At 47.1% G+C, this 22,062-nt stretch overlaps 1 protein-coding gene and 1 non-coding gene across 3 annotated transcripts in view; both read left to right on the forward strand.

Moving 5' to 3' along the window:
* CYTH1 (cytohesin 1) overlaps positions 1-22,062 on the forward strand; it is a 78,558-nt gene that overhangs the window by 49,123 nt on the left and 7,373 nt on the right. Inside the window, exons 2-10 of one of the 2 annotated variants that reach the window (XM_032617890.1) lie at positions 7,202-7,284; positions 8,433-8,497; positions 10,503-10,569; positions 10,838-10,956; positions 11,271-11,351; positions 12,211-12,323; positions 13,274-13,422; positions 13,820-13,932; positions 19,142-19,220. In XM_032617890.1, coding sequence (XP_032473781.1) covers positions 7,202-7,284; positions 8,433-8,497; positions 10,503-10,569; positions 10,838-10,956; positions 11,271-11,351; positions 12,211-12,323; positions 13,274-13,422; positions 13,820-13,932; positions 19,142-19,220 — 869 coding nt within the window. The remainder of the gene's footprint in view (positions 1-7,201; positions 7,285-8,432; positions 8,498-10,502; positions 10,570-10,837; positions 10,957-11,270; positions 11,352-12,210; positions 12,324-13,273; positions 13,423-13,819; positions 13,933-19,141; positions 19,221-22,062) is intronic. The other variant, XM_032617889.1, reaches the window with a different exon arrangement.
* On the forward strand, positions 15,251-15,354 carry LOC116746561. The gene has a single exon (XR_004347808.1). It is a non-coding gene; the product is annotated as a U6 spliceosomal RNA (small nuclear RNA).

Genomic DNA, 22,062 nt, shown 5'->3' on the forward strand with positions numbered 1-22,062 from the left:
GTCCTTTATGCGCAGGCCGCTGCCTCCCTAGTTGCCATTCTTTTCAGGAGAAGAGGGTTTAGCTGCCTTCCTGGCACAGGAGCGTGGCTGCAGCACGTGGCAGTGGGGGGGTGGGGGTGGGGGCGTGGGGGAGGAGTTGTTTGTTGCTCTGCCATCTGGCCCATCAGATCTTTTACAGTTTAACCCTAATAGCTACGCGGGAGAGCCGGGGCGTGGGTAGATAGATGCCTTTCCCAGGGGCCCACGCTGCTTTCTCAGAAACTCGGGGTGCCGAGTGGATGTGGTGGTTTCTGAGTACCAGCTGTTCCTGTCGTGTCCTGGTGGCAGCCTTCCAGGGTCCTTGAGATGCCAGCTAGGATCCTAGGGATCACTTACTCCTCTGGCTCTCCAGCCATGGTTTTGATTCTTCATGCTGTTAAATGAAATTAAGCATTTTGTCTGTGGAATTTTTTCCTCATGGGCAACATGAGAATGAGGGCTTGAGTTGAAAATTTGCTGTTGCATTGATAAGTTTAAGCAGAGGAAAATACATTTGTTAAAATGCTGGATTTTTTTTTCTCACCTCAGAGCAAAATTCCACTAGAAAAATGAGATCTAAATCTGCTTCTTTTTTTTTTTTTTTTTTTTTTTTTGTAGTAAGTTCTTAGGTGATTTGTTGAACCAAAAGGGAAGCAGTGCTGTGATTTAAGGGTACTAAGTGTGGAATGGAGAAGCGATTTAGAAATTGCGTGGTTAATGTCAGGAGACAGCTTCAAAGTAAATGTGGATAAATGTCTTGCTGGTTCTAACTGCACATTGGCTAGAAGTATCTTCCATCTGACCACCAGGACATATTGATGTTCCGGAAAAACCCGAACGAACTTTCTGGCCAGCCCAATAGAAGGCCTGTCTTTTTCTAGTGACCATAGGCTAACATTTTTATTTTTCATTTAAAAAATGCAGTAGTACTTAACTATTATTTTTAGCAAGTATTCAGGAGCTCTTGTGCCCCGTCTGTCTCCATTCCCAGACCCTCTACCCAGAAGGAACCAGTCATAATGAACTTATTCTGGATTTTGATCTTCCGGTAGATGCTGCCAGGTGTGTATTAATACTCTCTTCCTGCTGATTATTTTATCAGAGTCAGAGATTATCTCCTGATTTCCTTCACTTGCAGCATTCTTTCCTTCACTCTCTCCCTGTGCATTTTTGATAGTTTTTCACAAATGTCTGGTCGCTTAATTTTCATCTTTGAGACTTTCATACACACGTTGACAGCCTTGATTTCTGTCTGTGATCTTTCACGCGTGCCTCCTGCTCCTTTGTAAGAGGAGGTGTGGGGACCCCGCTTGCCCCTCTCAGGCCCTCGCACCTCCGTCAGCTCTTCCCCCATTTCAGCGTGCTCACAGCTGATTACATACAGCTTTTGTCCTGGAACCTGAAGTGGCCTCTGTGCCACGTGCTCCCCACCGGCTCCCGCCCCGCGACAGGAGTGTGCGCCCTCCTGGGAGCTCTTCCCAGCACCAAGGTCGATGCCTCCTTTCTTGCCTCCAATTGGCTTGTGGCTTGAACCCTGATTCCCTCCAGCCTTTGTTTTTCCTGTTTCTAGCTACCTTGTTGTTCTGTTGAGAGGAGACCCAGTGATGCCTTCTCCCATCGTAAACACTCCAGCTCTTTCCCATTCATTCTCTCGTCCACTCTTCCTGAGGACGGTCTTCTTGCAGCCCACTGGCCTCTTGTTCTGATCGGATCCTCTCCACGCTGTGAGCGTGCGTGCGTGTCGGGTCAGAATCGCTTTTGTTTAGAACTTTGAAAGCCCCTTCCACTGTCTTACGGGATCTCTGTTGCTCCAGCCCAGTTCTTGTTTTGTGGGTGGCCTGGTTCCCTCTTTACTCCTCATCGAGGTTTCAGGATCGTCTTTAATCCTTCAACTTCTGAACTTTACTCTGAGGACTTCTCTGAGATTAAAAAAACTTTATTATACTGAATGGACTGACTTCTTGCTTATATTTTGTTTTGCTTTTTTCAAGTCTTTTCTTTTGCACTTTGTTCTGTAGGAGTGCCTCAACTTCATCTTTTATCCTTTTATTGACTTTTTTTACTTTGGGAGAGGCTAGAGGGGCAAAATATGTTTAATTTCCAAGAGCTTATTATTTTTCTGTAGTTGTGTCCTTTTCATAGTTTCCTGTTCTTTCAAAGTTTTCTCTGTTCCCTTAATTATCTCTGTCTGCTCCAGGGTAGGTTATCTGCTCCCTTCCCTGCTGGTTCCCATTCGGGCCGGAGGCTCAGCCATCTCTGTGAGCGGAAGAATGATATGGTGGATGGGCTGAGTGGGAGCTCCAAGTGTGGGGACGGGCCTGGGGCATAAGTCTGCTCTCCACAGGGCAGTACCAGGCCTCCCAAATACAGGAATCGAGGCTCCGCCCTGGGCACCCTCTCCCATGCTTGCTCTCCGCGTGTCGGTCCAGCTCCTTTGTTTTTGCCTGGGGACAAATATATATTCAGAACCTTTGGGTGCCAGACACTGTGCTGGGTGCTGCGAACACGGCAGTGTCAGGCATGCAAGGTCCCTGCCCTGGTGGAGTCTCTGCTTTCAGAGGGAGGTGTTGGCGCTCTGCTTTCTTTGCCCTGGAAATTCGTTGAAGCCTCTTTTGCCGATGGCCCCTCTCCCCGTACTCTGTGGTATTGCAGGATTGTACCTTTTTTTATCCCTCTACTCTCTCTAAAGCAACATCTCAGAAGGTGGAGGACCACAGGCACATTTTGAACTTCTACTGCAGAAACTAGATTGTGACCTTCCAGAAAAACTGTCTTGTGCGAAGGCTAACCCAGAATGGCTGGGTGCTTAGATTCTGAAAAGGAAGCCACCACTGAGTTTCCAGTTTGGAACAGTAGAAATTGGCTTCTCAGGGTATCCAGCAGTCTTGAGATACAGATTTTTCACATCATGGTTCTGTTTTTCATCAGCCTTGTTATGAGGACCGTAGTCTTGCCTCTGGGGCAAGACTCCTTAGTGATCTGATCAAGCCTTCTCTGTGGTTCAGAGTCAAAGCCTGGTTATTCATTCCCCCATGGAATAGCTATTAAAGAAATGAACTATTGCCTCAAATTTTGCAAAACCATGTTATGTTAGAAGCTCCGGAAATTAGTTTCTTAAAGGGAACTTCTCATCTTCATGGACTAGAAATTTTTCCGGTTTGTGAAGTCCAGAAGAAGCAGAGTGAACTCCTTTGTGTGTGCTTTTGTCTAGAATGGGGAATGAACCAGTAGAGTTTGTGCCGTTTCTTAGAGTGGCTTTGCTCTAACTAGGGCTGATCTGTTGTTAGGTTTCTCCTGAAGTAGCTGTTGGCATGCTCACCCCTGAGTTCACAGAGGCACAGTTGAGGCCGCACTTGGAAGGCCTGGGCTTGGGTGTAGGTGGTCTGTTGGAATCTCTAGATGGCTCTGTCTTCCAGCCTCTAGTGAATTAGGAGTGTATTTCAAACTACAGGACTCAGTGCATTCATTAGGCTACGAAATCAGTTTCGTGGGCCATAGCCACTGTTAGGAAAACTAAGTGTAAAACAGTAGAAAATGTCAATAGATTTCACGTGGTGAGGGGTTTGTTTTTGTTTTCTTTTTTTGGCTGCACTGTGAGGCATGTGGGATCTTAGTTTCCCGATCAGGAATCAAATGCACGCCCCCTGCAGTGGAAGCATGGAGTCTTAACCATTGGACCACCAGGGAAGTCCCAAGGGTATTATTTTTGTGTATGGGGGAGATTGGGTCGTGAAATCGAATGCATTTTTTAATTGTGGGTCTTGGAGAAGTTTAAAAGACACTTTTCTAGGGACTTTCTTGGTGGCGCAGTGGTTGGGAATCCCTGGTTCGAGCCCTGGTCCGAGAAGATCCCACATGCCACGGAGCAACTAAGCCCGCGAGCCACAACTACCGAGCCTACGGGCCACAACTACTGAAACCCGCACACCTAGAGCCTGTTCTCTGCAACGAGAGAAGCCACCTCAATGAGAAGCCCGCACACCGCAACTAAGAGTAGCCCCCGCTTGCCGCAACTAGAGAAAGCCTGCGTGCAGCAACGAAGACCCAGTGCGGCCAAAAATAAATATACAGTGGAGAAAAGACAGCCTCTTCAATAAGTGGTGCTGGGAAAACTGGACAGCTACACATAAAAGAATGAAATTAGAACACTCCCTAACACCGTACACAAAAATAAACTCAAAATGGATTAAAGACCTAAATGTAAGGCCAGACACCATCAAACTCTTAGAGGAAAACATAGGCAGAACACTCTGTGACATAAATCACAGCAAGATCCTTTTTGACCCACCTCCTAGAGAAATGGAAATAAAAACAAAAATAAACAAATGGGACCTAATGAAACTTAAAAGCTTTTGCACGGCAAAGGAAACCATAAACAAGACGAAAAGACAATCGTCAGAATGGGAGAAAATATTTGCAAATGAAGCAACTGACAAAGGATTAATCTCCAAAACATACAAGCAACTCATGCAGCTCAATATCAAAAAAACAAACAACCCAATCCAAAAATGGGCAGAAGACCTAAATAGACATTTCTCCAAAGAAGATATACAGATTGCCTACAAACACATGAAAGAATGCTCGACATCATTAATCATTAGAGAAATGCAAATCAAAACTACAATGAGATATCATCTCACACCGGTCCCAATGGCCATCATCAAAAAATCTACAAACAATAAATGCTGGAGAGGGTGTGGAGAAAAGGGAACCCTCGTGCACTGTTGCTGGGCATGTCAATTGATACAGCCATTGTGGAGAACAGTATGGAGGTTCCTTAAAAAACTACAAATAGAACTACCATATGACCCAGCAATCCCACTCCTGGGCATATACCCTGTGAAAACCATAATTCAAAAAGAGTCATGTACCAGAATGTTCATTGCGGCTCTATTTACAATAGCCAGGACAAGGAAGCAACCTAAGTGTCCACTGACAGATGAATGGATAAAGAAGATGTGGCACATATATACAACGGAATATTACTCAGCCATAAAAAGGAATGAAACTGAGTTATTTGTAGTGAGGTGGTTGGACCTAGAGACTGTCATACAGAGTGAAGTAAGTCAGAAAGAGAAAAACAAATACCGTATGCTAACACATATATATGGAATCTAAAAAAAAAAAAGAAAAAAAAATGGTCAGAAGAACCTAGGGGCAAGATGGGAATAAAGATGCAGACCTGCTAGAGAATGGACTTGAGGATACGGGGAGGGGGAAGGGTAAGCTGGGACAAAGTGAGAGAGTGGCATGGACATATATACACTACCAAACGTAAAATAGATAGCTAGTGGGAAGCAGCCGCATAGCAGCAGGAGGTCAGCTCGGTGCTTTGTGGCCATCTAGAGGGGTGGGATAGGGAGGGTGGGAGGGAGAGAGATGCAAGAGGGAAGAGATATGGGGACATATGTATACGTATAACTGACTCACTTTGTTACAAAGCAGAAAGTAACACACCATCGTAAAGCAGTTATACTCTAATAAAGATGTTAAAAGAAAAAGAAATAAAAATAAATTTATTTTTTTTTAAACAAGATACTTTTCTAGACAAGGGTGGGGAAAAGCTGGATAAAAAAGGAAGAATCGGCTTAGAGCCTAATGCAACTAACCTGTGCTGAGACTTAATCATGGTCTATTGTTTCTACCCTCTTCTATTGTCTTACATGATTTTTATGAAATATTTGGGGAGAGTAACTGTGCTCTGAACGCATTAGATTCAGTTTCAGTGCCATTGTTGGCAAGTCGTGCACCCTGACTGCGCCTTCAAGCAGAACTGTTCCACTGTGCTGCCCAGTAGAAACGTGATATGAGCCACAAATGCAGTGTTACACTCCAGCAGCCCCTGTGAGCACAATTAAAATAATGTATTTTATTTACCAACTTATCATTTCAATGTTTAATCAATACAAAAAAGTATTAAAGAGATATGTTAACTTTTTTGGTACAAAACTGCTGTGTATTTTACACACACAGCCCATCTGAAAGTGGGCTAATCACATTTCAAGTGCTTACTACCCACACTTGGCTTGTGGCCACCACATCATACGGAGCAGTTCTCACTTACTGAGGCACCTGCGCGAAGGATGGGAGCATCCAGGTACTGCCCCCCCCCATCTGGCAACATGGGGCCCTTTGCTGTGGCCCCCAAGGGAATGGGACCAACACTTGTGAGCCCCTCCTAAGCCCCAGGCGGGATGGGGCGCACTGCAGTGACTGTGGGACTTCACCCTCACAGCAGCCAGTGCATGGGCGAGGGTGTCCGTCCCCATTTTATTGGTGATGAACGCGACCTGAATAGGTTCAGTAACTGTGCAAAGTGGCCTGAGTGCCGTGTGGTGGGATGGATCTGGGATTGGAGCCAGGCGTGCCTGATGCCAACGCCTGTTCTTCCATCGACCACTGGCTGCCCGCACACTCAGAAGGGCCATTGTAGGGCCTACCTACCCTGAGCCCCTGCTTTTAGAGGAGATGGAGTCTTGAGGAATGAGGAAGCGTTTTGTGGTGAGAACTGTGATGGGGAATTAAGTAACTTTGTTCTGATGATAAGAGCTCATTTAAAAATATGATTCAAAAAATGTTAAAGGGTATATAAAGCAGAGAGAAAAGTCCCCATAACCCCATCCTCAGAGTTAAACATTGTTTCAGTTTGGGGGTGTGTCCTTCTAGATTTTTTTTCTCTGTACATACTAGTCTCTCCCCTTCCCCCTCCAGAATGGCACAAAACTGTCGTTCACGTTGCCTCTCTGTTGCCTCCCCCTCCCCGCTAGGGTCATGGACATTGCCCCGTGTCGGGGCTGGACCCAGTGAGGCAGCTGAGGCCTAGAGAGATGGATTAACCAGCGGCCTGAGCCCCCCACCCCTCAGGATGGAAATGGCCGGGGCCTGGCCCACAGTCCTCCTCTTTCATTCCTAGCCAACCTCATCTCATCTCAGGCAGCTTTTTCTCTCTTGTTTTTTTGTGACAGCTGTTCCTTTATCAGAGCTCTTCTCTGTGATCCACTATCCTTTCTAACCTTGGTAATCCTGACGGAGAATGGGAGCCAGATCCGTCCCCAGCAGTCGCTCATTTCCGACACTGGCTTCTCACCTCTTCCGTGGTACCTTTGTCCTTTTGCGTCTCTGGATTGTATTTATTTTTGGCGAGGAAAAGCTTTCTTAGTAATCCTTCCCTCCTTCTCTGTAGTTCCCAGTGACCTGACTGCAGAGGAGCGCCAGGAGCTGGAGAACATTCGGCGGAGGAAGCAGGAGCTGCTGGCCGACATCCAGGTAGGAGCTGGGCAGCCACCTCGACCAGGTGTCTTCTCGTGACACCTTCTGCCTTGGTCTCACCACAGTTCTGATAAAGTGCAGGTATTGATAACCAGCTTTGCTTCTTAACAAGTGAGAGTGGAATCTCAGAGAGGAGGAGTGCTCTGTAAGCTGCACCCAGCTGGCTGGCTGTCAGGCTAGAGTGACAGGTCTCCTGACTGCGACTAGAACCCAGGCTTCAGGTTATGTAGACCCATGTCCACGTCCTGGTGGCCACTTTCTGGCAGGGCGATTCTAAATAGAGAACTTTGCCTCTTTGGTCTTCAGTTTCTTTTTCTGTAAAATAGGAATGAAAACACCTGTTGATAGGTTGCCATTAGTTGGATTATTTAGCCCCTGGGGAAGCCAATTCTTTTAGAATTCTCTGCTCTGTAACACGTTTGAGAGCTCAGGGGCAGGGACGGGAGGGGGTACACCCTGTAACGCCAAGCTGCGAAGTGTATCGTCAGAAAGACTGGGCATGCTCCAGTGTTGGTGTGAGTGTACTTTGCTGTGGCCCTAGTTCTTTGATTCCTCCTTCACTGGTAAGTGCTGGGAAAGCTTCGCAGTTCTTCACTCAGAGCCCCCTCCAGCGTGAAGGTCGTCCACTCTGAGGGCCTGCTTAGATGGGGGAGGGGTGGAAGGCAGAGCTGGGATCAGCGTTCCCTTTGCCAGCCACTTGGCGGCACTGTTGGCCCAGCACCAGCACTGCTGGCCGGGCAGCCTGGGCGTTGCGGGGAGTGGTTTATCCTGGGAATCTTCTGTCACCCGCTGTTCAGTGAGCTGCGGATGTGCTCCAACAGACTGTGTTAAGGCTGCCGTTTTCAGTGGAAAAATGCATATTGTACATAGTGTGTATGATTATAAATTTCTGTCCTAGACTAAACTCCTTGTGGTCAGGAGGTATCTTTTTCACCTTTGTATTTCCTAGAATGTTTACTATCTGGTAGGAACCCAAGAAACATTTGTTGAATAGATGAATTTTCCAAAAATGTTTAGATTTGGGGGGGCATCATCTTATTTAATTTCATTTTGCTTTATTTTAGTGTTTGGTTGGAGGGAGTTGTGTGAGATTTTAATTGGATCTGTATCTTCCTCCTGGTAATTCTGGGCTGTGTGTTTTGCAGAGGCTGAAGGATGAGATAGCAGAAGTAGCTAATGAAATTGAAAACCTGGGGTCCACAGAAGAGAGGTGAGTCTGTCCTCTTCCGGGTGGTTTTGTGGTTGTAGCATCGCCAAGTGCCAGCCTGCAATTGTACACACATGGTGTATTTAAGAAGAAAGTGTGTTTTCTGCCCTCTTTGCCTAGCAAGCATGTATGTAACCATACTTTTTGCCTTTAGCACAGGGACTTCTAAATGTGAGGGCTTTTGACACTGTTGGAAAGGCTGAACTGGAGAACTTGGCAGGTCCCCCAAAGCCTTAAGTTGCCCTTAAACTATCATGCGAACTATTTCTTCCCTTCTCTTGTCCACTGTGTACCTATTCTAGAGTTTCTGCTTTTCCTTTCTGGGTAAAGGAAAAGCTTAATGGATGCTGCCAATGCAGTTCCCGAAGGCTGGAGGCCCAGTTGTGTCTGGGTGTCATCCTAAGCTTGCTGGTGCCTCCCTAAGACTTAAGAGAAGAGAACGTAGAAATGAGATTATAGCACAAAGTGACAAGGGATGTCTGCAGGTTATTTTCTTCTTTTAACCACATGAAATCTTAGTTGCTTTGAGAGTTTAATTTTGAATGGGGTTCCCAGACCATTTTCTAACTGCTTAATGTCGTAAATGGGCTATTTCTGATTCACTCCGCATCTGTATTTTGCTAAGCCTGAGTCTCCCTGTCCGGCTTCATGAGACTGTTTGATTTTGTTACTTTAAGCTTGTGCGGCAGGGCCATCAGGGATTAGTGAAGCTGCGTGTGCTGCAGAAATGGGCCGCCAGCTCAGCACATCCGGGCACAGCATTGTCAGTTCTGAATCGCAGCTTTCTTACTTGCCATTCAGAACAACTGTAGCTTAGAAGAAATGGACAACTAGGAGTTCATCAGAATTCACAATTTCTGCTCTTGTAAAATATACTCTTAAAAGAAATGAACAGGCAAACCACAGATGAGGAGAAAATACTTGCAATACCCAAATTTGAAAAAGGACCTGTATCCAGAAAGAATATCTATAGAAAGAACACATAAAACTTACTAATAAAAAAACAGCTTAGGGGCTTCCCTCACGGTCCAGTGGTTAAGACTCCGCACCCCCAATGCAGGGGGCCCCGGTTCGATCCCTGGTCAGGGAACTAGATCCCGCATGCTGCAACTGAAAATCCCGCGTGCCGCAACTAAAAAAGATCCCGCACGCGGCAACGAAGATCCTGTGTGCCACAACTAAGACCCAGCGCAGCCAAACAAACAAATAAATAAATAAATCAGCTTAACTAAAAAATGGGCAAAAAGCTTGAACACTTTTATATGTATAATAGACACATGAAAAATGCTCAGTATCGTTAGTCATAAAGAGATGCTGCTTCACACCCACTAAGACGGCTGGCATTAAATAGACAGGTGGCGTCTCGAGTTGCCGAGAGCTGGTGAGAATAAGCCGTGTAAACACTGGGGAGAACGGGATGGCAGTTTCTCATAATGTTGACCATATATCCGTGCTGTGCCCAGCAATTCAGCTCCCAGGTATTTACTCAAGAGAAATGAGAGCGTGCCCACACGCACGAGGATATCTACAGCATTCTTATTTAAAATAGCCAAAAACTGGAATTAGCTTTCAATGTCTACCAGCAGATGAATGGACGAACAGATTGAGGCAATAACCTATTAACTTACATAGCATGCACTTCTAGGGTTTTGAAAATGCTCTGAAACTGGATTATAGTGATAGTTGCACAACTCAGTAAACTTACTAAACGTCACTCAGATGTACACTCAAAATGGGTATGTTATATGATATGTAAACTATACCTCAATAAAGTTTTTAAAAATCATGTTAAAAAAAGAAACCCACTGCGGTAGAAGGAACAAATGAGCCTGGGGCCAGGGTCAGGATTTCAGTGTTCTTCCGTAGTTAGACCTAAGTGTGCCTGTGCTTTCCTGGATAAATCTCAGAAATCCCTGCAAATCAGTGGACGCGTGTGGGGGTCATATCAGTCTTTCAGAAATTCTCGAATACCTGGAGTACTTAAATGGCTGTGGTGGTTGTTTTACAGGAAAAACATGCAGAGGAACAAACAGGTAGCCATGGGCAGGAAAAAATTCAACATGGATCCTAAAAAAGTAAGTGGAAAGGCAGCAGCCAGAGCCCATAGTCTGTAAGGTGGCGGTTTCCGCGGTGTCAGCTGGAACCCAGGGGCACTAAGACAGCTTACCTGCCTGTTTGTAGAGTGCAGCTCATGTGAGCCCTGCTTCCTGCAGAGCTTGGAATTACTTAGTAGATACTTCCTCTGTGTCCAGAGCACCCATACCCGTTCTTCCTGCGCCCTTGTCTCCTTTCCGAACCTTCCTGGGGTCTAAGGCACCGTTGGCATCTTTGCTGTCTTTCCAGGGGATCCAATTCTTAATAGAGAATGATCTGCTGAAGAACACTTGTGAAGACATCGCCCAGTTCTTGTATAAAGGTGAAGGGCTCAACAAAACAGCCATCGGTGACTACCTGGGGGAGAGGTAAGGCCTCCGGAGACACCTGTGGTAGGTTGGTCAGCAGTTAGTTACCTAGAGAAACAAACTCCATGATGCTCTGAGCTTTGTCCCGAGGGGTGCTGGGGAACAGCAGCTTGGGGGCGGAAGGACTCCTCCTGTGTTCAGCTAGCAGACAGAGAGCTGCAGGTAGATGGCTGCCTCCCCGCCCCGGCCACGGGGCCGCGGCGCTCAGCGTGGGAGGCGGCCTGGCTGGGGGTCGGGATGACCTTGGATTCTCAGCATCAGTGTCTGACTTCTGCTCTCCCCTCCACCCCCGTATCTTTTGTTTCGCTTGCTAGAGATGAGTTTAACATCCAGGTTCTTCATGCGTTTGTGGAGCTACATGAGTTCACTGATCTCAACCTCGTCCAGGCCTTACGGTGAGTGTGTTCACAGCTAGCAACTTTTGGAGCGGGAGGCGGGTCTTTGGTTATGCGTCTGCCCTGTGTGGCATTTTAATGAAATTTACCTTTGGCGGTTATTTGAGTATCTCAAAGCATCTTAAAGGAAAGTAGTCTGTTGGCCTATGATTGAAATGATTGGATGGTTAAAGGGAATTAAATTGAAAGCAAATTTTGCAAAACTGTTCCTCAGGTCTTTCATTTAACATTTTGGAAATGGATGTTTACACTTTGAATCTTTCCCGATTTCGCTTTAGAAAACCTTTAATTTCCTGCTCTGGAATAGGAAGTAGATAGTATGCCCTTCATTTTAGAAGGAAAAAACTCAACATTAATTTTTTTGCTAAATCTATTACCTGTGTCTTTTGAGAAATTGTCACTTGGTATTTTCACTGCCGTTAGTGTAAATAGTATCATCTTTTGTGTTGTCATTTAGATTGATGAAAATAATCCAGAATTAAATCTGTTGACCACAGGTCTCTCTTTGACTTAAAAGGGATTAGTCTTGAATGCTTTGATAGAAAATCTCTTTTCCTGCTATGTCATCTTTTTTTTCTGGAAATTGGAGTTCTTTTAAAATGGGTATTATCTGTATTTCAGTCTTGTGTATCAGTCTGAGGAGGAGAACCATTCTTTTGAATAGGAAAATCTTAATTGTTTTCTAAATACATTCTCTCCGATCGAGAGAATGGTGATGTGGAGTAGTTAGTCTGCATCTGTTCAGAGTTACTTGACAGAAGGCTGAAGTCCACCACGTCACCCTTTGCCGCAGAAATCATTCACAGAGAAACAAATTATCTCCCCAAGTCCCATAACTTGCCCTGTCTTCACCTCCTAGGCAGTTCCTGTGGAGCTTCCGGCTGCCGGGAGAGGCCCAGAAGATTGACCGGATGATGGAGGCGTTTGCCCAGCGCTACTGTCAGTGCAACCACGGGGTGTTCCAGTCCACAGGTGAGCGGGGTGGCGGGGGGTGGGGGAGAGTCCTCTCCTGTGGTTGGCAGTGCCTGTCAGGTTCTCTTCTAGGTACTAGGTCATTTCTAAAACAAAAGGGCTTAGGTTCTTGCCTAAGAACATTGCTTTAAATGGTATTTATAATAGTAAAAGGTTGGAAACTATCCAAATTCTAACAATAAGGTAGTAAGAATGTAAGTTATGGTACCTCTGAATTATGAAGTATGCAACTATTAAAATTCATGTTTTTAAAAAGAGGCTTTATTGACATGGAAAAATGCTAATAAGATTAGCCAAAAAGCAGACTTCAAAACTATGTATCTGTTTTCATTCTAATTGTGTTACAGTCTGTATCTGTGAGATACATTTGTGATACCTTACACGTAGGCACATTTATGTGAGAAAGCAAAATAAGTTCTTACTAGGTGGTGAGATTATAGGTAGTTTATATCTTCTTTTTTATACGTTGTGCTTTTCTGGTTTTCTATGGTGTATGTGTTCTTCTTTTACAATCTGAAGAAATAAACGTCTTTAAGTCTTGAATGCTTTATGTTCTTTCCCGTGCCTTGCTCTTTTCAGTGAGCAGTATATAACCTTTCAGTTAGATCATACCCAAGCGCATGGATTTTGCCCATTCTTTTGAGAGCGCTGCTTTTTTTTTTTTTTCCGGTGCACGGACCTCTCACTGTTGTGGCCTCTCCCGTTGCGGAGAACAGGTTCCAGACGCGCAGGCTCAGCGGCCATGGCTCACGGGCCCAGCCGCTCCGCGGCACGTGGGATCCTCCCGGACCGGGGCACGAACCCGTGTCCCCTGCATCCGCAGGTGGACTCCCAACCACTGCGCCACCAGGGAAGCCCTGAGAGCACTGCTTTTTATTCTCTATCTCATCCGGAGTTTCATGTTCTTTCGGGTGGGATGTTTCCGATCGGATTTTGCTTTTCTCTTTTAGACACGTGTTACGTCCTCTCATTTGCCATCATCATGTTGAACACCAGCCTGCATAACCCCAACGTCAAAGACAAGCCCACCGTGGAGAGGTTCATTGCCATGAATCGAGGCATCAACGACGGGGGAGACCTGCCCGAGGAGCTGCTCCGGGTGAGTTTGGCGCTGATTCAAGACTGTGGTCCCAGGCGGTGCTGATGGAGGGGACGGGAGGGACGCGGGATCATCCAGTGTCTACTTGGACCATACACATAATTATGTGAATTTCATTAAGAAATTGGTAGTGAGGCCCAGTGAGGAGTCAGTGGGGGAAAGTGGTTTATAAATCTGAAACTAAAGGCTTGAATGGAAGTCGGGCTGATCTCTTTTCTTTCTTAATTGTCCACTAGGCATCTTATTTCTCTTGTCTCTGTGAGCCCCTAAAGGGAGAGATGTTCTCCAGGCCACCAGTACGTGGCACACAGTGACACTTATTAAACGAGTGGTGGGAAAGTGCGGGAGGAGAGGTATTTCTCGGATCAGAGACATGCAGTGTCATCTTTTATCCCAGAATCTGTATGAGAGCATAAAAAACGAACCCTTTAAAATCCCAGAAGATGATGGGAATGACCTTACTCACACTTTCTTCAACCCAGACCGAGAAGGCTGGCTATTGAAGCTCGGTAAGTGATGCCGTCTGGGTTAGGGCTCCTAACGCAGAAACTTAGAAAGAACGTGTGTGTGCACGCTCGCCAACCCGAGCCTGCACTGTGGGGAAAAGGGGGTTGGTGCAGGAGGCGCTAAGGAGAGTCTTTGTTATGAATTCGTACTGTTCTAACAAGATCGCCTCCAGAAAGGAAGGAATGCACGGCTAGTGCCCCATGGGACGCACAGAGACTCCTGGGGATAGGCTTGCCCGCGTAAATATTGCCTACATGTGTTTGCGCTCCACATTTCCTCTCTGGGGCAGTTCCCGGAGGACCTGGTCCTTTTCCCTTCCCGGACCACTGGGAGGGCGGCCAGCTGTGCCCTTCTCTCTACTTCCCATCACAAGTTTGTATCCGGTGCTCCCGCCTCCCCCACCTCGGTGCATCATCACTTCCTTCTGCGTCTGGCTCCCCACAGGCAGCGTGCATGGCAACCCCGAGGCCCTGGCTGCAGCGCAATCCACGGCACTCTTACTCATTCTTGGGCGCTGGTTTTTTTTTTCCCCCCTCCTTTCCAATACAAATCAGCCACGTTAATGATTTTGTTCATTCAGAAAAATTAAAAATTATTCCTGTTCCCTCTGCCAAAAGTGAGCTTGTATTGCTGAGATCTGTGGTCATGCCTTGCCACGAAGGTGACAAAGTAACTAAAAGGAAGGTTTTTATACACATTCATATGCACATGTGATTATTTCATTAACCGTTTCAGAATGCAGAGAGAGCCCCCGGACGTAACGATGTTAATTTTTTGGCCACTGAGAGAGTACTTTCCCCTGTTTTCTTCTGCCTTGGCCTTTTGATGTGTGGGTTCCTGCATTACCAGGAGGTGTCATTAGAATGATCCTCCTCTCTACCAGTTCAGCTCCTGGTCCCAGTGAGATTAGACGTCCTTACACTCTATGCCATTATTGACACATCTGGGAAGCGCTGAAATGAGATCTTCAATTTCTGACTCGTTCAGATGGCAGTAGGATTTGTATTCCCTTTTAAAAGCATATCCTAAGTCCTCGGGTTTATACATAATGAGTCGGTTCATAAATTCTCCTTAAGCACCACCTCGCTGGTCGGAGTTTTAAATGTCTCTTGAATTTGTCAACGTTTCATGTATCTTTAAGCCAGGAGAATCTTCGAAGTTAAGGCTCTAAAATGACTCACCCCAGAGGTGGCCACTCTGCTCTGCATCTTTATTGCCAAGTGGCTAGAGTTAAAAGGGAACCTGCTGGAAAATTTAAAAGTGCATCCAGGTTTGGATTTGCTTCCCCCTCCAGCGAAATTGGTTTAAATGCTAATACTAAGTGTTCGCTTTGACAGCCCAGATAGTAAAATTAGAACAGTACGAAGATTATCTTGGTTCTTACGCCAGGATGACATGTAAATTCATGAGGCATCCCATATTTTTTAAAAAGAAAAAAATTTAACTAAATGTGAGACTCGTTTTTAGGTCATTGCATTACTTTTTCCAGACCTCCACCAAACCCTCCTAAACTCTTCACATTGTGTTTTCATTGTAGCACACTTCAAATCACCCCTTCGTATGTGTGTGCCACAGAAGGCAGGCCTTCCAGCCGTCTGCAATTGTGTGTATATGTCTGTGTATGCATATAACCATAAGATTGTGTATTCTTGTGTATACACATATGTACATATGTATTCACAGGCTTGTGTGTGAGCATTTTTACACACACTTTAAAAAGAGGTAGCCACCCGAAGAGAGACATTTAATTTTCCCCAAAGTAATCTTCACTGTCTTTGCTCTGGATTCAGGATATACTAATAGACGTCAGCTTGGTGAGAGCTGATGTGTGGCATCTTTGAGGCCAGGATTTTGGTGGTGCCTCAGATCTTGTCTTTACCAGATGGGCTGTGGCAGATGAGGCCAGCGCCTCATCACACGCCGGACAGTGGCATTGCCCGTTATTGTCTTTATGTCCCGTCCCCGCAGGCAGACATGAATGATGAATACAGTGTGCCTTAGGGTTAAGGAGTCGGGTTTAATTTCTTTGTTTTAATTTTCTTTTCTCCCTCATTTGTATGTTTCCATGATTTTGGCTCTCCTTTTCCTTGCCCCAAACTCCAGGAGGTATGTAATCCCCTCAACCTGCTCGCTCGCTCTGCCCAGGCCACTGTAATCGCTGCAGCGTTTTCTTATTTTGTTATTTTTGATTATTTTGTTTTAAATTGCTGGTGGTAGTGTTAATGCTGCTTCTAACTTACCGTACAGTCCCTAGGGAACTGGTCAGGATTGGGGGTGCGGAGTGATTTTCATGTTTCCCTTGGAGGGGTAGTGCATAGTGCATCCAACAGCTGGGCACCCAGATGTGGGACAATTTGAACTTTCCTGAGTGCAGTAGTGCAAGAAAACACACTAAGAGTGGATTTGTAAACGCAGACAAAGTATTCACTGAATTGTCTCTCGGAATTATTGGCCAGGCATGTGCTATATTACTGACTCAAATTGACACTCAGGCACTTCAGAGATTTCTGAAGTGGAGGAGAGGAGGAGGTTGTGATTCCCGCAGCCGTGTGCTCACGCACACGTGCCGTGACCAGAGAAGCAAAGTAGGAAAAGAAGTAAGTTAGACAACATAGGACATTTGCCTTTGCATGAAAAAGGGAAATGGTGTTTCTTAAACTCAGAATGAGGCCAGGTAAAGTTAAAAAAGATAAAACCCCCAAATCCCTTCTTGAAGTCCTTCCGTTTAATCTCCTGTGTTTTAGGGGAGGGCATTACAACCTCGGCTCTGTTTTTTATGTTTTGTTTTGTTTTTCTCCCTCCTCTTTTTCAATGAGTCATCGTTCAAACCCCCAAATTGGCCTCATAGTTATGTCGTTGGTATCTGCTCCCCACTTGCTGATTCAGGGAAACATGTTTTCTAGATGAGGAAGTCCCCAGGTGTCTGCTTCAGCCTCACTTGAGCAGAGCCTCAAGGGAAAGAACGGCCCCAACACTGACATTTATGAAACGTTTCCGGGCCTTGTCAGGTGGTTCCCACCCAGCTCCGGGGAGAGCCAGCGTCTGGCCTTTACATCTACGGGGTAGAGGCCCGCAGGCTGGGAGGTGGTCCTGTGAGTTCCTCAGGGACTGTCCTAGGTGCGCGCATCGGTCTGTCTGCTTGTTTCATGTCTGTTTCCCTTTCAACATGAAATGTGTCCCTGGGACCGCGTGATGCTTCATGGTAGGGGTCTCGTTAATGCAGCAGGTTGTCGGGAAATGAAATAGCCAAGCTTTCATCACCAGGGAGAGGATTTGTCCGGCTTTGCTTTCTGTCCTAGATTTCCTCCCATCTTCTTCCTTGTGACATCTGACCCCTCTTCCACGGCTTCCTGAGCCCCAGGTGCCCCGGGGTGGTCCTGTGAGGGGAGCGCACGGCAGTGGGCATGGGTTGAGGTGTCCTGTGTGCTGAGCCCCGTGTGGGGGTGAAGGCCCAAGAGGCAGAAGAGCTGCTTCCTCGGGTTCTGAAAGGGGGAAGGGGGTTTCCTTTTTATAACAAATCGGCTCCAGTTCTAAGTATATTCCTTGTGTTCTTTCTCCTCCTGATTTATTTCGGTTCTGCCCAGCCTTCCCCATTTCCTCACGCATGTCGTACTTCCATCCATGGTTCTCTTGATTCATGCCCTAGGGCCTTAGGGGCCAGAGGCACGTGCTCACAGAAGCTGACAGTTGCTGGGGGTAGAGAGTCGAGTCGGTCTTCGCTTTGACAGCAGCAGGGGTGTGGGTGGGGGCGTAGCGCGTGCTGGCTCAGGACCACACTCCTTCCGTGAGGTGGTGCCATTGAGAACCTCGGCAATTCATGATCAGTCGCTTAACCTCTCAGAGTTCGGGCATCCGAGCAGAGCCGTGCAAGCGGCCCGAAAGTCCAGTTGTCCTTAAAACTGCTACCAGGACCGACGCTGGACACTTCATTTCCGTGACAGGATTTGCGTTGCTCCAGCAGTCGGACCCTTGAGGAAACCTGGCGTGATCGCACAGCCACGTCCTGGCAGCTGGAGATACTCCCTCTAAACCCTGTGCTCAGCTGTTTGTGGTGAGGGGCAAGCAAGGAAGCGTGACTGGGGTCACTAAATTTACACCCTGTGGTCCTTGTTCTTTATGAGGATTGGAGAAGTGATGTTCTCTGTAGGTTAAGTCAGCAAAAGAGCATATCCTGTCCAGGGCAGTAAGAAGTGTTTATGAAATGCTGTGTGTATCTCACCACATGAAGGCCTTTCATATGGTTCATGTTCAGAAAGCTTCCCCTGGACCCGGTGTAAGTCGAGGAGAAGAAAGGCTTTGCTCATGGTCAGGTTGAGAGCAGGATGTGCCTTCAGTCACCGAGGCCATAGTGAAGTTTCTCTTCCTTTGTATCATCTTGGGATAACTTCATGACCCCGGTGTTTCTTCTTATTGAGAAATATTGAGAAGGACTAAGAGAACCTTCAACAGCTCACAGCCACCCGTGAGAGCTCACTTGGCCTGTGGCCTCCTCCTCCAGTTATTTTTGTTTCAAGATTCCGGTGAGAAGTCCAGAATTGAATAGGGACCTCTGCTTACCAGTGGATTCTTCCCTGATCCAGGGATACTGCTTTGTCCCACCCAGGACCCTGGGGGAATTTAGGACACTGGCCCAGAAACCTAAAAAGCCAGTGTAGAAACGCACTACAGTCAGGAAGGTGGGGTAGAAGGTGAAACCGAAGGAACTTGGGTTCCATGTTCCGGGAAAACTGGATTTGATTGTGAGGGGATTAAAATGTGTTACTTCCTGGTTCCTCCTCCTGTCCTGCTCTGATAAAACCCTGGGCTGGTGGACCAGCAGTGTAGCGTAGCCAGGGGGCTGGCCCTCTCCCCTCCTCTTGTGTTCACCCATTTCCACCTGCATCCATAGGCTTCTGCTGACGCTTCTCTGGTCCATCACCGTCCCAGCTCCCTCCCCAGCCCGTGCTCTCATCTGCTGTCCTGATGTCATCTCCAGGGGGCCACCCAACTTGCTTGCTCTGCTTGTACCCACAGACTTTCACGCTGTGAAAGGTGCTTCTGTTTTGGCTCTGTGTCTCGTTACTGATGTAAATCTGCCATGGTCTCAGTGTCTTCCTGGCGCCCTGCCCCCGCTTCCTCGTCCTGCACCCTCTCTGGGGGCAGAGCTTCGAGCCCCCCGGAGCCTGCGCTGGCTGGTTGACTCCCATCCAACACGCATCTCTCTTTGCTCTGCAGGTGGCAGGGTAAAGACTTGGAAAAGACGCTGGTTCATTCTGACTGACAACTGCCTTTACTACTTTGAATACACGACGGTGAGCGCCTGCTGGTCAGCTGGGACGGGGGTGGACCAGGCCTTGTGTTTAAACTGCTGTAATGAGACAGGGTTGGAGGACGCAGGGGTAGACAGTCAGATTTGTCCTGCTGCGTCTTTGGGGCAGGAGGAGAGTTTATGAGAAGTGGAAGGGCTAAGACGAATCTCAAGAGGGGTGCCCGGCTGTGGTGTGGGGTGTCTGGCCACAGGAACCGTAGCTCAGAGCCGACATCCACTTCTCCATTGGGACACCACGTGCCCGGCCAGGAGACAGTGGCAGACAACATCGTACACGGCATTAGAAATGGGTTGTAGAGCCGAGCTAGAAAGAATGAACTTGGACCCATGGCCAAGAGAGAGTTTGTGGCCCCATTGAAAGGGAAACAAAAGTAACTGTGATTCTGTGGTAGCAGAAATACTGAAGCGCTTGATTTAGAAGAAACAGCCAAGGGGCAAAATATGTCATAGAGGAAAAGAAAGTGAAACGAAATGGGAGATTACCTGGAGTTTTAAGAAATTGACGTTTACTTAAACTGAAAGTTTTGTTGGTTTTTATTTAGTGGGAATGGAATTACAATACATACAATACTATGAGAATAAAGATTGTACAGAGTCTATGAGAATAAAGATTGTACAGTAAAACCTTTTCTGAAGCTCCCTCTAGGAGCCCCCAGGAGGCCCAGCAGGTTGGTAGCCTCAGGTTGGATCCCGCTCAGACGGGCTCCCCACAGCTGGAGGCCCTCGTTTCTGCCCTGTTCCCTGGCCATCGAAAGAGCAAACCATATACCACTGGCAGCACTGGAATGTGTCTTAAATAAATCAGGGCAGTTGAGATCCTACTGAGAAAACGAAGGTTTAGAAGTAACTTTTATAATAAAGGTAGAGCAAGATGGGATGAGAGTCCTGGCAGCGTTTGTGTGAAGCTTGGTAGGAGCCAGGATGCAGGTCCATGCCTGGCCCTTTGCAGCTTGGGGGTGAAGCGGGTTTCCACTGTGTTCCGCACGGTGGTTCTTCAGCTTGCAGACGTCGTGCGGATGTGGCTTCTCACATGGGGAGTGAGAGCCATGACAGTGTCAGCTCATAATTCAGTCACTCAGCAATTTCCAGGGGAATGCTGACCAGGATTTTGTGTGTTATGGGGGCTAAACTCATGCCACGTTAAGTTCTGCAACTGGCTTTGCTTTTCTGTTATTAAAATCCTTTCAATTATGAGAGTACTGAATTTCAAATACCCAAAACAGTACGACGATAGATTTTTTTTTCACCCCCCAAAGTACCACCGTGAACAGCTTAGTAAATTTCTTTCTGTTTTGCCCCTGTCCCCTCACCCCATGTATTAACTGTTTTTCCTAGACTGGTGACATCTTTAAAATCTTGTTTAAATCTTTTCCACTGGTCTCTGGGTTTATATGAACCATGTGCGGGGCATCTAAACAATGCACCCCTAAGTCCCGGGACAGTCTCAGTGGTAGTGCAGTGAGATTCTAGAATCTTGTGGTTCTTCACGACGCCGACCACGGTGGCGTTACCTGAATTCAGTCTAGCAGCACACCAGCATTTTATCAGACAGTGGGAATCCAGAGAAAACGTTTCTGAAGATGCTGAGGGGGGAGCCTCAGGGTTAAGATGGTAGGTGGAGATAACCACACAGACATTACCTGACAAAGAGGAAAAATCTAGTAGAAAGAAGTGGGGACATAGCAGCGGGATAAGGAAAGGGCAGAACTCATTCACCGCGCTTCACAGTAGGCAGCAGGGGCCGCGGCGCAGCCTGGAGCCAGCAGAAGGCCCCTTGCTGCGTGGCCGGGCACAACCAGCCCCAGACCTCCCCGTGCCCAAGTCTGGGAGAAGTAAACCGAGTAGGAATTCTTCCCTCCTCCCGCTTTGGATGGAGGAGTGGTGAGGTCTGCTGCAGGGTAGAAACCGGGGAAACGAGAAAAATGGGAAAACAGGACTCACTTTCTGCGATATCAGTGAAAGCTCCGGGTGTGTGTTCATGTAAGAGGACTGTCCGTGGGGGGCGTGCGGTGAGCATCAGCTCCAAGAGATGCCGGACACCGGCACCCCAGGGGAGAGTTGGGGCTCGGGGTGTCTGAGGGGAGCGCTCCCTCCACTCGCTTCTCTCCTGAGACTCTGGAAGTGGGCCAGAACACCAATAGCTGGCTCTCCAGTAGTTTCAGACTTAAATGAGAACCAAAACTATATATTAAGAATATGACTATATAATTGTAGAATTATAACTTATTTATTAACACATAAGTTAAAACTTTAAGGAATGATTAGCTAGAAATGTAATCACTATCCTAGAGGAAAGGCTTGAGACAGTCATAGAGATTGTGTCTGAAAGACAAGCATGAAAACAATTAAGGGTAGGGCTTCCCTGGTGGCGCAGTGGTTGAGAGTCTGCCTGCCGATGCAGGGGACGCGGGTTCGTGCCCCGGTCTGGGAGGATCCCACATGCCGCGGAGCGGCTGGGCCCGTGAGCCATGGCCGCTGCGCCTGTGCGTCCGGAGCCTGCGCTCCGCAGCGGGAGAGGCCACAACAGTGAGAGGCCCGCGTACCGCAAAAAAACAAAAATGAAAACAAGGGCCAGCGAACAGGTGCGGAGGACAGATGAGGATGATCCCAATACCAGAATGACTGAGACCTGCAAATGCAAAGACAAGTTATGAGATTATTTCCCTAAAAAGGAGAAACAAACCTGAATCTGCAAATCAAAAGAGTGCATATGGTATTTTAGGAACATCTGTCCTAGGAAGCTTGGTGCCAAGGCATAGCCCGGTTAAACTGTTGAACTTGGAACAAAGTCTTTGGCCATTGGTTGTCTGGACATCAGGGAGAAG

This window comes from Phocoena sinus, chromosome 20 (genome assembly GCF_008692025.1).
Source record: "Phocoena sinus isolate mPhoSin1 chromosome 20, mPhoSin1.pri, whole genome shotgun sequence".
In the NCBI taxonomy this organism is placed as follows: Eukaryota; Metazoa; Chordata; class Mammalia; order Artiodactyla; family Phocoenidae; genus Phocoena; species Phocoena sinus.